The sequence below is a fragment of the Archocentrus centrarchus genome, chromosome 3 (genome assembly GCF_007364275.1).
Source record: "Archocentrus centrarchus isolate MPI-CPG fArcCen1 chromosome 3, fArcCen1, whole genome shotgun sequence".
NCBI classification, from domain to species: Eukaryota; Metazoa; Chordata; class Actinopteri; order Cichliformes; family Cichlidae; genus Archocentrus; species Archocentrus centrarchus.
This window is the reverse complement of record NC_044348.1, coordinates 18407992-18424485: the sequence shown is the minus strand read 5'-3', so window position 1 is coordinate 18424485 and position 16494 is coordinate 18407992. Positions and strand designations below refer to the sequence as shown.

The 16494-nt window shown below is 37.8% G+C and overlaps 1 protein-coding gene across 3 annotated transcripts in view; it reads right to left on the bottom strand.

Annotated features, from left to right (window-relative positions):
* Positions 1 to 16494, bottom strand: part of furina (furin (paired basic amino acid cleaving enzyme) a) — a 78542-nt gene that overhangs the window by 58024 nt on the left and 4024 nt on the right. For 2 of the 3 annotated variants that reach the window (XM_030726430.1, XM_030726431.1), the window contains exon 2: positions 12246 to 12568. In XM_030726430.1, the coding sequence (XP_030582290.1) occupies positions 12246 to 12455 (210 nt within the window). In that variant the 5' untranslated portion in view covers positions 12456 to 12568. Of the gene's footprint in view, positions 1 to 12245; positions 12569 to 15773; positions 15840 to 16494 lie in introns of those variants that run through there. The other variant, XM_030726432.1, reaches the window with a different exon arrangement.

The following is a 16494-nucleotide window of genomic DNA, read 5'->3' as shown; positions in this document are numbered from 1 at the left end:
ACACGGGGAGGGGTCTGGGAAGATGCCACGGCCAAAAGTGAACTGGTGATGCTGCGATCATCTACTGACCACCAGGACCCAAGAATTTTGAGTTATCCATAAAAAAGTGGAAATATTTCACACTACCAATCATAATCAGCATAATCTCTTGTGAAATTAAGTGCCATTCAAAATTCATTTAAATTCTTACTGGAGTGCAAACAGTGACTGTCTTCAGTTAACATGCTTATTTCCTTAATCTATTACTCAAAGTCAAAAAATTATATGATGGTTTTATGCATTAATAGCCATATATAACAAATTTAAAGTAAATCAATTTTAAACAGACTTCTGTTTGTTTTTTCCCTTAACACTTATTTTTGTTAGAAAGACACTGCTCAGTTATGCAGCTATTCCTACTGTTATCATCATCCTCCTATAAGTACATAACCAAGAGGAGTTCTTCCCATTTCAGTACTGGCATTCCTAAAATACCTCTTCTCTCAGTTTTGTACATGTAAGCACGCTTATATTTAAAAGCTACAAAGGTGCTGTCCATGTGTTTTCATGTCCCCTCAGCACATCTGGCTCTTGTTTACAGTCCCTGTGACCTGTGTGGTTTTGCTCCATCCCAGCCCCCATCGCACCGCTGTGGGAGAGCAGAGTAATGACTGAGTGCTGGCTGGGCCTCTGCTGCTTCATTTCCAGGACCCCGGTAAATATGGTGGTTCACATCTTTGCTCCAGGCTTCAGGTGGCCTCCAGCTGATCAGTTTATTCCCCCCACACACCCATCTTTATCTTCGGTGACTTTTGTTAAAGGAGAACAAGCAAGTTATGTTATCAGAATATGTCACTAAAAATAGTTGTTGATTTGCTTTTATGTTTCTCATGATGTTGGCCTTCTCTACGATTACTACAGGTCACAACACTGGCAGTTTTTTGACATGATAGCATTTATTTGTTTGACCTAAAGCAGTGTCATTTTGATTAATAACCTAATCTGAAAGATAAAAAAAAAAATGGAGGCTCACAGAACTTGTCAGTGACTGAACTATAATGAGAACACCAAACAAAACTGAGATGATGAATTTCACTGAGCCTTTGAAGTTATCTCCATAAAAAGACAAAACGTTTTCCATCTTTGGGAAATGAAATCGTCTGCACATATAGCAACTTTGATTGTACATGTGACATTTTGCACAAATATGGGCATTAGTACTGATATAACCAAGATAAAAACATGTCAGCTGAAAATGTTGCTCAGTACAGAGTGGCCAGAAAGGCCTATTGTTGCATGGAAGATTTTAGAACACAAGTTAAGCTCGTCATACTTGGACACAATTATCATAAGCCCATTGGCTTTTTCTGTGCACGTTCTGGAATAACAACTTCATTGCATTTAAAAAAAACAAAAAAAAAAACAAACAAGGTCAACTGTGGAACAACTGAACTAAAGACATTTCTCCAGCAGTCCAACTTGTTTTGCAGCTGTAAAAAGTGTGTAGGCGTTATTCCATTTTGCGCCAACTCCATGAAGCTAGTGCTGATGCACGATATGGGCAGAGAGGTTCCCTGCTTACTAAAAAAAAAATAATTGGCCGCAGAATCACTGCCATTCGCTCACCTTAAAAACTGTGCATACACGTATTTCAGCAACACGTTTCTTGGTTTTTTGTCATCTCCAGACTGCAGAGATTACTGCCTAGTCATAAATGGATTGAATTTTAACTGAGCATAAGATTTAAAAAAAAAAATACAATATATGGCAACATCCACCCACCATACAGTACGTGTGGCCAAGTCACAGCTTCTGTGACACAGATACTGCTGCTAGTGTGAGGAGAGATGAGAGACCACAAAACTATTTTTCCACTTTTAGCAAGAAATAATATGGACTATAGCAGCAAGAGAGCACAGAATCACTGAACTTGTTCATGAGCCCTAAATTATTTTCCTGAGAATTAGTAAACATAAGCGGGATTGTATAAGCTGAGGCAACTGAAGGTAAAAATGTTTTTAAGTCATTTCCCTGGTTATTTTTTCTTTAAACCTTATAGTTTTAAATCAGTCGTTATTTGCCTAAAAAATAACATTTTAATAAAATACATATATATAAAAAAATAAAAAAATTGTGCCTGGCTGATGGTTGTCAATTAGGCTTGCTGGGCTTCCAAAATACTGGCTGAAACCTGGTCATCATTTTATTTACATGAACAATTTTCAAAGATTTCTTCAATAACGTTCATTACAAGCTTTAAGCTGAAGAACAAGTTGATTTTCTGACAAATCTGTAGTTAAAGCAAGATTCATCACCACAAACTACCTTCAAACCCCAGGCAGGCATTTTTCATTTCCATATGCTCCAAACACAACAGGTAGATAAATTATTGCAAAAGTTTTGTATTACACCGAGTGCAATTTATACTTGGCTCATCAATAAACTGATTCCAATACACTGTATCAGTTACATCGCTTTGTGCTGCTAATGGATTAGGATTTAATTTCAGGTGGCTCCAAAGTCCTTGCTCTCAACACAGAAGTCTCCAGCAGAGCAAACAGGATAAGTCGATCTCTGCAGTTCATTAACTTTCAAAGAAGTGCAGCTGCACTGAGATGAAGTGAGATCTGGGTCCGCTTAGCGAGAGAGGCTGGAGCGTGGAATAAAAGGGGATCCTCTCTCATTGACAACAACATAACGACCAAAGACACTGAAGAGAGACACCACCCGCTGATGATCAACCATCCCAAGAAGAGAAATGATACATTCATCTCTGGATTTATAAGAAGAAGAAAAAAAAAATTGCCCTCTTAATAAGTCCATAGTAACCAATGGGCCAAATCCAACAGTTTCAGCACTGCTTTGCAGCATTCATTACTAAACCTCAAAGAAACACCTTCGCTAAGGGACATGCTACCACCCGACTGTATAGGGCTGCACACTCCATTGGAGCCATCAGCTCTCATTGGATAAAGCAGGCCAGAGCCACAGTACACAGAGTGGTGTGTTAAAGATTTATGAAGATATGGTAAAAGTAAATCATCTTATAAAATATGCTTAAGTATACTAAAATATTTAGAAGTGGCAATCTACACAGTTGGTGTGTTTAAGCCACATTTGACTTAAGGACCCTGAAAAGGCCCTCTGGGTATAGTAACATCATGGATGATGATGCAGAAACAGTTGTTGTAACAACTGTTGCCCATTAAAGTTTTTGTTAAATGACCACTGTAGATCATATGTAATCAACAATAGTGAAGGTGAATAATTCTGAAGTAATGCATAAGCATCTTAAAATTAAAGTTCTGTACACCACAACTACCAGATGGAATACATGGCTGTGCTTCTCTACTTTATGACTCCTTTGGTGTTTACATTACAATATGCACTTTCAGAGTGGAAAATACAGCAAAGATTATGTGAAACCTTCAACATTAATTCCAGAAAGGCTTTTTCCAAAGCTGCATTTTTTTAATTTGTTTATTTTAAAAAGAACCCATTTTTCATATCAATGCAGCTACTGGAAAAGCAAAGAACAATTTCACGGTTTTTTATGACATTTCACATTTTATTTTCAAAGTAGGATGTTGCCAGCATCATGTTAGATAGCTACAGGTCAGTGAATAAGAAAAGAGGCATAGTTTTAACTCATAAGTCATTATGACAGTGCTGATAAGTCTCCTTTCTGCCAGATAAACATTGTTTGTGCTTAGCAGCACAAAAAAAGGAAGCACCTGTGCGTGATTGTACAAATCAGGCAGAGGAGCTCCTTTCAATACTCGGAAGGCAGTTTCTTCACCATTATCTCTGGGCCAATCACAACGCCTCAGAAAAATCTCCAGCAAATTTCATTCACCACCCCACCCCCGAATTAATCACTTCAGGTCTCCAGAGTCCAATTATGGATTCTGTACCTTTGGTTTTTCCCTTTCTGATTCATGGTTATTGTACATTGTGATAGCAACTGTTTACCAGAGGCTCTATTTTAAGGTAGCCAGAACAATTTATCTCTATAGGATTTTGATTTAGAGAAAGACCCTTCAACAAATACTATTTTCCACACGCTTAAGCTACCATATAAGAATAAAATACAGAGGACTGGAAGAACCTTTGTTTTTAAAAAGCATGACATGCTAGGTACATTTTTATATAAACAGGGAAAAGCCTTCAAACAATATATTAAGTAAAATCTGTTTCAAATAGCCCGGATTAAAAAGACAAACTGTCTTTTTAAGTCAAGAAAACAGCCTTCACTGCATGTCGCAGACACTACATACACCGCAATACTATACTGAACAAATTTAATAATCAAACCATTCAGCACTGCTGACAGAGTTTCATCAAAGATTAAACCATGAGAATCTACTCATGTTCATGGAGTGCGACAAAGTTTGATCCAAAAAAAAAAAAAAAAAAAAAAAAATGAGAGAACAGTAAGTGAGGAAAACAAACACTGATCACATGTGAATAAGTGAATGTATCCCTGCTTCATAGAAGCTTCTTCAAGTAAAAGGAAACAAGCTCATTCTTACTTTAAAATGAGCTCTGTCACTAAGGTCAGTCCAACTAGTCCGACCTCTTGTTTTAGTTCAGTTTATGGATCAGTGTAAACATACTTTGTGACATGTTTTATTCTGTGTAAGCATATTACAGTAGTTACATAAACTGTTTCACTGTTGCAAACCTTTAAACTTCCAATACACATAATTAAGGCAAACCAAAAGAATCTCTAAGCAGCTACGCCAAATGTTTTCCATGAAATATGGTAGGTCTGGGATAATTAAAAAAAAAAAAAAAAAAAAAAAAAGTTAGAATGTATACCTGGCTCATCATTTCCACTTAAATGTAACCTTATGTACTTGGAAATGGGATTTGACATTTTGTTATTCATTACTATTATTTCTTTAAAAACTTTGACAAAAAAAAAAAAAAAAAAAAAAAAAAAAAAGGTTTATTTTTCATGGTTTTCTAAAAAAAAAAGTCATTTCAAATCTATGATAAACTGCATTCTGACCATGACCATGCAGCGAGGCCTCAGTCACACAGGCCTAGAGCCCAGTCAACGACTCCCGATCAGTTTGGTGCCAGTAGGTGAAAAATCAGGCACAAATATATTGCTGCACTATTGCTCGCTAGCAGGTTGATGAGGTTTGCATAGAAGACACCAACTTGTCTGCAAACACCAAGTACTTGACGAGCTGCAATGAATCTTGAAAAAGTGCAAAAAAAGTGCAACCAGAACTGGAGAACACTGGCCTTCAAAGTACAAGTTCCAGTTTGCCTTGCACTTTTTAAAAATCACAAGGAGGTTTTTCAGTGCATGAAAGTCATCATGCAAATTATACTGGCAATAAAGCATTTGGTGAAAAATATTCTAATACCTCTCATTGCTAAGCCCTGTGAGGAAAAGGTTTTAATTTGCCGGTAATAATTTAAGAAAAAAATTTAAACTGATGTGGGGGAAAAAAAAAAAAAAAAAAAAAGATTAGAAATTCAGCTATATCTTTTGAACTAAGAACTGTGGGCGAGACTGAAGAGCTGTTTAGGCTGCCCAAATTCTGCTGCTGTGTCATGAGTTACTGATACACAGGAGACTGTCGTCACATGCACTTCATCAGAACTAGAGATAATTTCCATCTTTTTTGTTCTGCCTTTAATCTTGTACAGAAAAATTAATCATCTTTTTTTTTTTTTTTAGAAATAAAAAAAAAAAAAAAAAGGGAAAGGAAAGGGGGGGGGGGTCTAACCACATCAGAAAGGAGGAAAAAATGAGCACATTAGATAGCAGAAACAGGCCAAGATGGTGCCACGGAGTACAGTGAGAGCACAGTATACAGAAACAATCCTCCCTTACATGCAAAGCCCTAGGGTAGACCAGCAGAACAAGCTCGGAAGGCAGTTGGTCTCTAAATAGATCAGCATCAAGAACAGAGGCATTTTTATCCACCACCAGCAATGTAAAACTACTGCTCACAAAAAAGCAAAGTGACAGGCTTCTGAGGAAACTTTAGCTTTGAAGTGAGTGAAAGAATTTCTTTATTCATTAGCTTTTTCTTCTACCCTCTGTTTATGAATAATCAAAGGGAGCTCCTAAGTAAAAAAAAAATAATAATTCAATTTTCAAATCTTTAAAAAAATAAATAAATAAATAAAGCATTAATGGACACCAGTAACTTTCACATTCCAGGAGGAGGAGGAGTAGGCAGGAAAAGGTGCTATTGATGTGCTGCTGACGCTCAATACGAGAACATGCCACAAGCTCTGTGCAAGTAACACTACTGCGTTAACATCTACAACATCAAGGAAGCACACGTTAAAATTCAGCATAATGGCACGCCAACTTCCCCCATTCTTTAGTGACAGCATGAAATGGCAAAAAACAAAACAAAGAAATATGTCATGAATACAAGACGATGCAAGACAAAGCAAGAAAGTTGACCTGCAACATTTCCAGAAACTAGTTAAATATTGAGACTTTAGCAAACAAGATGACACAGCTGGTGGAAGCCACAAGCCTCAGAGAGAAATGCCCAATGCTACAAAACACGTGACATTTAAAAAAAGACAGGTACAGCACTGGTTCAGCTGATCAAATGAATAATTTTGCCTTTGTTGCTGCATTTTTTAATTATCTCTCTGATCTTATTCCATCTGATCCTATTCACAGATCACACTACAATTATTCTTAATATTGTTTCAGTCCTCCTTCTCAAATCACATCTTACCACCAATAGCAATCCACCCTAATCCCATTTGACTATTTAAATACAAGCGTAAAGGAGAAGCAATTGAAACAGATGTGGCACGAAAACTTAAGGTCCCCTTGAAATAAAATGCTGTGCAAGTCTGATGATCTGGGCAAGAAAAAGAGCTTTAAAATGTAAAATAACCATCCGGAGACTCAAGTTTGCAGTTAATACCCATTTACCACAGTGTGAGTCAGCAGTTTGCTAATTTTATTACTTTGACTTAGTTTTAATTATTCTCCTTATTCTTAAATGGCCCTATAATCTGGATGTAATGTCAAAGTGAGAGGTGTAATCTATTCGCAGACCACTTGGTCACAGCAACCTTTTACTTTTAAAAGAGATAGTCTGGTTAATTTCAGGTGCATTTATAGTAATGCCTTTACTTTAACAATGAAGAGAGGATGGGGGTGGGGGGGGGCATATAAAGCCATATGTCAGCTAAGTAAGGGGTAGCACAAAGTGGAAGTGTAACTCAATTCTGACAGTTGGTGCACTTAGTGTGTCAGAGTTTTACATGATTTGCTGCCATCAGGCAACAAAGCTTTAAAGTTTTTTGCACCGTAAAACATCCAAACCCAACTGCCACAGTTTGATTGATTAGTAGTGACAGAAAAACAAACTGGACTCCAAGTGAAGTTTACCTTCAATGCAACTTGAAGCAATAGCATCAACAAAGAAACACTGACGAGTTACATCAGCCAGCTGGGTGGATGTTTTTGTGTGAAACAAAAAGGAGGGGAAAAAAAAAAAACACACAAACACATTTTCATGTCAGAGTTAATCTGATTCAACAGCACCATCATAATGTCAGGATACAAATATTGAGAACTGAATGAGAAAAATGTCAAAAGTTAAACATTATCTACTATTATTAATAATAAATAAATAAAAAAATACAGCTGACTCAGTGCTTTGAGTTCTGGCTGGATAGATTTTGGTTGTCTGTGAAATCTACAGATCAACACATGACACGCAGATTACTTAAAAGGAAGCGTACTCCGTAGCTGCAGTCATAAATTTGACTAGCATATAAAGACACACAATGCACCGCAGTCAATTGATTCTGCAGTTTATAGCATGGAGTTACACTACATAAAAGAAAATCTCATCAAGCAAATTGATGTCAAACAAATCTACTCAACTAATGCAGTGTATTGTGTAGCATAAGTAGATTGAGATTTGTTCCCAAATCTTTTTGTTTACAAAAACATCTTCATGCTAGGGTCGGTCCATCGCCGGTTGGTTTTATTTTGCCAGTTCAGTTGTGCCACTTTTGAACATGCCAGTAGAGGGTAACTGTGTCTAAAGATGTTGCCGCCTGCATTTTTGTTGTGTTGATATACAGTTAAGAGTTACACAGATGCTGCCTGAGATTCTTAGCAGTATGATTAGCAAATGTAACAGTGGAGAACTGGCACTGTATGGTAGATGCTAAGGTAGAACAAAGCCCCAGTGTGTAAGTTTCCATTCAAGCGTGAAGACTCACAAGCAATCCACAAGAAGCTAGCTGCCTACTGCTAATAATGATAATAATAATAAATAATAATTAAGAAAAAGATTATTATCGTCATCATTCGAAATAACCCGCTGTGCATCCTGAAAATTTAATAGTATATGTTAAGTGGGCTACTCAAACACACAATCATACAGCACTCATCTTGGCCTTTAAGCACACCAGGGGTGCTTTGAGGTTCAGTATCTTACCAAGGGACACTTTATCTAGATGAGTGGGGATTGAACCACTAACCTTTTGATTAGCAGATGACCCTTTCAACCACTTTAACCCACCTGTTTGTTGTTGTGGCTGTAAGGCATCATTCATGTGACACCCTCCCCCCCCCCCCCCCCCCCCCCCCCCCCCCCCCACCCGTTTTGTCCACTTTAAAAGCAATCAAAATAGGCATGTGGTTTCTTTTTTTTTTTTTTTTTTTTTTCCTAATTACCTTTGGGTGTGCAAGGGATTGGAATGGGACACACACAAACACACTTAAACTGATATCATCTACTGATGGCTTTTGGATTGGACAAAAATGTAACATAATCGACTTTCCTACATGACAACATGCTCATGTGTAGCGATGGTAACACAAAAAAATCTGGGGTGGTTAAAGGAGAGATTGTATGGATGTCAGAGTGAACAAAATGAGTGAAGGCGAAATAAAAACAACCATCATCAGAGCTATAAAACCTGCCCAGCTGCAGTCTTTGATCCTCCCCTCCAGCTCCCCTGCTTAATTTCAACACCTGCACACAGAGCCACAAGCACAGCCCCACAGCTCACACATGCCACGCCTGGCCACACATGGCTCACACAGCAACCCTCACTTCCCAATCAGCTGTAGGCAGAAAGAGCTAACAGATTTGTTTGTTTCCGTCTCTGAAGTAATGACTTCATTTTAATCAATGAGCAGTGATGTTATGCCATCAGGGTTAGTGCCGAGCATGAGAGCATCCTTCTTTTAGTTATCACTTATGGTTATAGCCAGCCTTTCAAAGTTCATCAGCAAAATGCCAAGGACTGAACAGATGTGACTGTTTCATGTCATTTACTTTTAAGGGTTTATATGTTACTGGAAGTCTCCTGAAGCCAGTGTCCAAAACAGTCAATTCAATTACAGTTGCAATGAGCGATAATTTTTACTGCCAACTAATTATTGATTTAATAAAAAGGCATTTGTGAAATCATCTGTTTTACAAAGCCCAAGGTGGCACCTCTGAATGTCCCTCTTTGTGTGTCCAGCAGCTCCGATTATAAAGACATGTGAACCATGAATCTATGAAACAAAACGTAGTTTGGGTTTTTTTTTTCCTCCTCTTAAAAATGAAATGTTCCGACAATTTATTCATTGCTTTGTTGACTCTCTGTTGCACCTTTGCTAATACAAGATCATTAGAAACAGGTTAATCTTGTTGATCCATCTTTTTTTTTTTTTTTTTTGTCCTTTCAACGCTACCTTGAGTGCACAAAGAGGAAGTTAATTCTAGTAATGAATAGTTATCCATCTCAATTTCTCTTTGACACGTCAAACCCAATTTTTCACATGGTGCCAGCAGCCCAGCATGCGCACATTAGGACACAGGTAATGGTGGAATTCCTCAGCAGCATAAGATGGCTGCCGTATTTCTCTCTGGAGAACACATGAGATCACGGCTGCCTTTTTAAGCAGTGTGGTGGGTCATTACTGAGTTGTATTTACTCACCTACTCTCAAAAAAAAAAAAAAAAAAATTTCCATACAGTGTTGGGGATTGAACTTATAAAGGGAGGTTTAATAAGAACGATAAATGATTAAGTAAAAACCTGGAACATCTGTTTTTCATTCAGTTCATGTTTCAGACTTCAAGGCTTTACTCAGCATCTTTCCAGCCAACTTTATTAGACGTGCTTTGTTAGACAGACCCATGCTCTGCCTTTTTTTTTTTCCCCATCTTAGATGCTGCATCAAGACTACCACATCAATCTAGCATAGGTTACACAAAACAGTCCATTTTCCTTCGATAAAATATAAAATCTTTTAAGCAAGTTGCTGAGACAGGCCAAACCACACAGCACCTCATCTCCAGGGTGCAGTTTTGTAACTACATGGGTGTAATTGCTTTGTCTGGGTTTCTTGTTATCCACAGCCAATACATAGTTAGGGGATTAAATGTGTAGGATTACTCACTAGTTTTCATGCTGTGATTCAGAGCGCAAATAACATTCCTAGTCACGACTAGTACTACCATATGGTGCAGTGCGGAATATTGTTCTCTGAAAACAGGGAGAGGCTGCGTGAACTTAAACATCTGCATAAATACCTGATTTTTCTTTGACTCTGTGTGTGTGTATATGATTTGAATTTAAATAGTTTTAATGTTTATTTTTAATAATTTGATTACTGTTAAAGAAAATTTTCTAACTAATGAAATAATGTTTAATTTTCAATGGACACGTGACAGAGATCCATCATATCTTCTTATAAAATTACTTTATCCTGCATAAAATAATAAAAAGTGGCTGACACACATCTAGATGGACTGCGTATACTTTTGAAGTCTGAAAACCAGTTTCCGCAGATATGTTGGCAGTCATTTTTTTTCAGAAAAGAAATAAAATAATTACTATACCACACAGACAAAACAATTTTAAAAGGAGGTTATTTACTCATTTAGACACTTTCCCCCCCACAGTCTGCACTTCACATCTGTGAATTTATTTCATACTGTACTGTACTGACTCTATGTTGACTTCAAGGTTTACTACCCATTGGTGGAACCTGTTGAGCTTTTTTTCCTCCCCATTGGATTCACTGTTCACTACTGATGCATAACAAGTCAGCTTTTCAAAAGTAGACAAGACAAAGACACGCAAAAGACTAAATTAACCCCCACCCCCTTTTTTTTTTTCCTTTTCCAAGGGAAGGGTATGATGAAGCTAAAGGATAACTTTGTTTATTGGTTTCCATTGAGTCCAAACAGGAAGTCATAAAGAGGAATACTTGCCTGAAGATTACAGGAAATAATTATCCGTAAGTTGTTGGCCATATCTTCCCTGCCTCAAAAACTATGGACAATGTAAAACCTTTATTTTAAAGCTTTCTCATATTAAAAAAATTATATATATATATATATATATATATATATATATATATATATATATATATATATATATATATATATATATATATATATATATATATATATATATATATCTCAGTACCATAAAAGAAAGTAGTACAGTACCTTAGCTTTTTGTCCAGTTTTAGGAATATACACAGTAAAAGCTATGAGGCATTTGTACTCTTCAAATCTGTTTCTTTGTTTCCTGCTTTAGGTGTGGTTATGTACTGTAGATTTACCCTGTTTGAACTGGCTCACCACAAAGCTCTCCTAACACAAAAGAAATTCACAATGAAGGTAGCAAACAATCAGGGGGGGGATAATCATGGCTTCTTGAAGAACCAGTACCACAACACCGTGATTGCATGAATGGCAGCTTTTAAAGAATATCCCTTTCATGATAATAAAGCACTGCTAGGATGGGAAATTCATAATGGTTTCATGACATAAGACAATAGTTACACAATGGACCATGGGACAGAAAACCAGTTTTAACTAGAATCATCAACAATGTGAAGAAATTAGAGGGCCTGTCTTCCGATATGAGAGTCTGCTCCCAGACTGCTGAGCCAACAGCAAGCCAGAAAACAATGGCTTTTAAAATAATCACCAAAATCATCAAGAAACATCTCATAATGATTTTAAAAATGTTTAAAGAATATAATAACATAATTTACCAAGTCAGAGATTAGACATAACAATGGCACACTGTATAATAGCTGCAAGCCCACCTTCTATCTTCTACAGTGATTCAGCAGTCAGATAAGATCTGCATTTCCATAGTCAAATTGAGGTTTGTTTCATTTTCACATGGCCCTTGTACAACCCCTAATTATGAGTGCTTCAGGACTTTGACTCTCCTGTATGAAAATGATGGAACAGGAAATGCTGGGGGGGGGGGGGGGGTGTTATTACTTACATGTCCATGGTTGATGAATCCATGTTTACCAGCAATTCGATCAGCTTCCTCCTGACCTCCAGGTATGTGGACAGCCCATGTGTTGGTGTAGACCTTCTGACCCTGTATCGGTTCCAGCCCACAAACCAGCAACACCAAAAGAGGCCCAAGCAGCAACTCCAGCAGCCTGAGCCTGCGGCCTATGGATGGAGATGGATAGCCAGCAGCCATGGGTTCCCTAGTGCAGCACAGTCACTGAGCACAGCGCCTCTCCGACAGGCCAGGGCTGCTCACAGTACATGCAGGTACACGGAGCGTCAAAGCGCGGGAAAGTCACAACTCACCTGGAAAGAAAAGAAAAAGAACAGATAAGGCATGGTATTAAAACAAGCTACTATAAGGCATTAAACTAACAGAAGATTTAAAAAAAAAAAAAAAAAAAAAAAAAAAAAACAGCGCAAATAGTTCAATTTTAATCTTTTCTTCCTCCTTTATTTGGTGGAATAAGGACCATAAAGAGGAAGAAAGAAATAAGCTTAGCGTGGAAGTTTACAGATTTTAAATTGTGCTGTAAACGACTGTTGCAGTGTTGCAATGAAGACCGACCACATTAAATATGTTAATCTGTTTTGTTTATCCACCCTAACAGGAGTTCTGACCACGCACATTGCAGCACAACTAAACACAGCCATCTGATAATCCCACAGGAAGCGCAGCACGTCCAGGCCCGAAATGATGTTGCGGTCAGACACGCAGCAGCAAATTTTGGTGTTTATGCTCCCGTGGGAGGATACAGTAGACAGGGCTTACAAAAGAAAAATGCTGAGGTACACTGAGTTGGCAACAGAGGTGGAGAAGTGTGGTTGGAAAAGCTAGACTACGCCCTAGATGCTGGGGGAAAATCACAGCAGAGCCAGTCTCAGTATGAGGTGAAGGAGCTGCTTGAGGGTGGAGTTTGAATGTCTGATATAGCAGTGGCAGCCACCGAATGGCTGAGGCCAAGGACAGAACATCAAGTGTTGGAGAAAAATGTTTCTGATTTGAGTGTTGCCATTTCTTTGTAAAATGCTGACTGATGCGTTATCAGCCACACACTGGAAAACATCTAAAACACAATCTTATGAATGAGACAAAGCAATTTATCTTATCAAGCCACAGCAGCCGGAGTGAACGGAGACACAGATCTCAGCTTGTGGTGATTGTTTGCTGATACAATTTACTTCTGAGCTGTTGTTTAGAGTCAAGGTCGGCTGTGGCTGTTGAGACCATTATCCAAAGTGCTAACTCTGTTGTAATCCCAAGCTCACTACACTGCACTAAATAAAGTGCTTCTATTCTGACTTTCCATCACATCTGTTCTGCTGCGGGACAGAGCTTTTCATCCTTTCGCAGGTGTTACAGCCTCTCCTGTGTTAGCCATTCAACAAATTAAAAGACTCGAAATTAACCGACACTCCAAATGAACAAACAAGCTCTTCAAGATTTCCCTGGGCAGCTTACTGTGAAGCACAAATGATGTGTTAAGAAATGGCGGGGAAATTGAGTTGTCATTTTTAGGTATAGTGTTACCAAAGAGTCTCACATTAAAAATATCTCACCAATCCAAGCCACTCATCACATAACATCACAAATAAAATTAACAATACTTTTATTATATGAATATTTGCATATTTGTGTGTGTGTGTGTGTGTGTGTGTGTGTGTGTGTGTGTGTGTGTGTGTGTGGGTGTGTGTGTGTGTGTGTGTGTATATAAAGTTTTATTATTTTTCATCCATTTTCTGTTGCTTATCTGGGTTTAAATGGTGGGGCAGCAATCTAAGCAGGGATGCTACTCCCCTGTCCTGAACCACCACCTACAGATTTTCCCAGGGGGGATACTGAGGAGTTTCCAAACCATCCAAGAGACAACATAATTTCTCCTAAGTCTACCCTGGCATCATGTTCCTAAGTGAGGTGTTTGGGACATGCCAAAACCACTTCACTTAGGTAGCATCCAAGAAAAAAGTCCAAATAAGCACAACTGCTTGACACGGGTTGACAACTTATCTTAAAATGTCAGGATTTTACACCAGAAACACCCATTAAGCAACAGACAGTGACTAAACTTTGCCTGCTCCAAGCTTTTCATTTTGTAGCACTGATGTCAACATGTCCTAGTTCATGTACAAATATAACCTAGTTTATCAGTTTATGACCCTACTTTTATCCTACCTATAGTGCTTGGACCACATCCTGTATCACCTAGACCTTGATACATGATCGTCAAGAACAATCCGATACTTCTCTCCATACCATGCATGAACTGAGAAAGATATCTGGATCCAGATTAGTTTGTTACATTTTCTTTGTTAGAGCACCGAGACATTGTCTTGGTGTTCTAACAAAGGACTCTGGGTTTCTGATTTAAATCAGAAACCCAGAGTCCTTCCAAAATTCCTGGAACCAGACCCATATCGACACCAAAGGTTAATCACTTCTAAGTCAGGAATGCCCAAACTTTTGTAATACTGTGAGTAAGCCTAAGAAAAAAAACAGTAAACAACCAAATCAAAAATCAATCATGACCTCCTTGGTGGCGGTAAATAAACCTTTTCAATGAACATCTACTCACTGTTTTGTTCTTATCAAGACCTGATATTCAGCTGTGAACACAGCTTAAGGCCACTTTTCAGGAACCTGCTATACATTGTCAAATGTCAAAATACTTGTAACAGTAATTTGTCCTAAATGAACAACTTTCAGTGTGTGTTTTGGTAGGTTTATATCTACCACAAAGTAAAAATGAACATGCAACTAAAAACCTTTAAGAATCATATTAAAAAAGTAACCTTATAGCAGTAGTTACATATAAATGTTCTTAGAACAATGGTGGCTGTGCCCACATAGCTTGTTATTCAGAAATACATAAGTCTTCTGGTATAACCTCTTTCATACGCTTTATCTTGTGTTGGCATACGCCGTATGCTGTCACAACAAGTCTTAGGTAACTTTACTGCCCAACACAAACAGCACGCTAATACCAAGTATGCCAACTCTCTTGAATTAACAGCATCTATCATTTAAAAGCTAAGTAATGCATATGTAGAACTGACATGCCGCAAGAGGTGAGGACTTAAAAGTGCACTTCTAAAGTCAAAGTCCAGACATTTACTCATCCCTTTGCTTTGACAGACTTTGTTCAGTGTGTTGTGAAGCTACAGGTAACATTATCAAACAGGTCAGCCTGGCTGTGCCTGACATGCCAAGCTGCTAATCCATGTCAGGGTGTTTCAAGAGTAGATTTTCATTTCATAAATACCTTCGCATCAAAGACAACTATAAATAAAACAAGCGACATATATAATAAACCAAGCAGAGCAAATTAGGTGTCAGAAATATGTCTCAAAACACCCAAATCCCTCCACTGCCTGTTAATTCTTCCTACCTGTGCACTTAAGCTTGTTTTACAAACATGGAAATATCTACCTAAATTAAGAAAATTAATCCAAACACCCCATATTAATTACATGTTTACTTTTTTTTTTTTTTTTTTATAAATTGCCCACTCACTTTGTACTGAAATAGACACGAGTTTGCTCCTGTGTGGATCATTCTGAAAGGATCAAAGCTGGCAGCTACTTAAACCAGTATTACCATAAGTATTTATCAGGTTAAAAATTATCCAATATTTCAAATTAAAGTAGTCAAATACTAAAGCATAACTCACTCAACTTTGTCTTCTTTCCTTTAATGCAAGTAGTACACAGCGAGTGGCCGATCCCAGTGCTCTGTTTGATTTGAGACGCACCTTCTTTAAAGCACATTTGCCTGTGACCTCACCTCAGCGCTCAACCACTCAGTTTCCTTAATGTCAGCTTGGAAAACCTACACACTGCGGGCCAACCTTTGCGTAAATACTTTACAGTCTGAGAGAGACAAAGACGTTGCGCTGCGAGTGGTTTTTAGTGTTACCACGGTAAATGATACCATATGTCAGGCTGCGATAACAGGTTATTACAGGAAGAAAAAAACAAAAAACAAAACAAAACTGCACCATATTATAATTAGCCAAGTATCATTAAACTCAAAGGATAATACCGCCCTCATTACCGATCTCATCAGGACAATTTAAAAAGGAAAACAGTTTACACCTCATCGCTTTATTGTTTACATTTTAATGAGATAAAAATGAACTTAAATGCATTTAGCCCATATGACCCTTTAAGAAATTCAAATATCTCGTAATGATGGTCCTTTCTTACATTGTGACACACATGAAATCAATATTTCT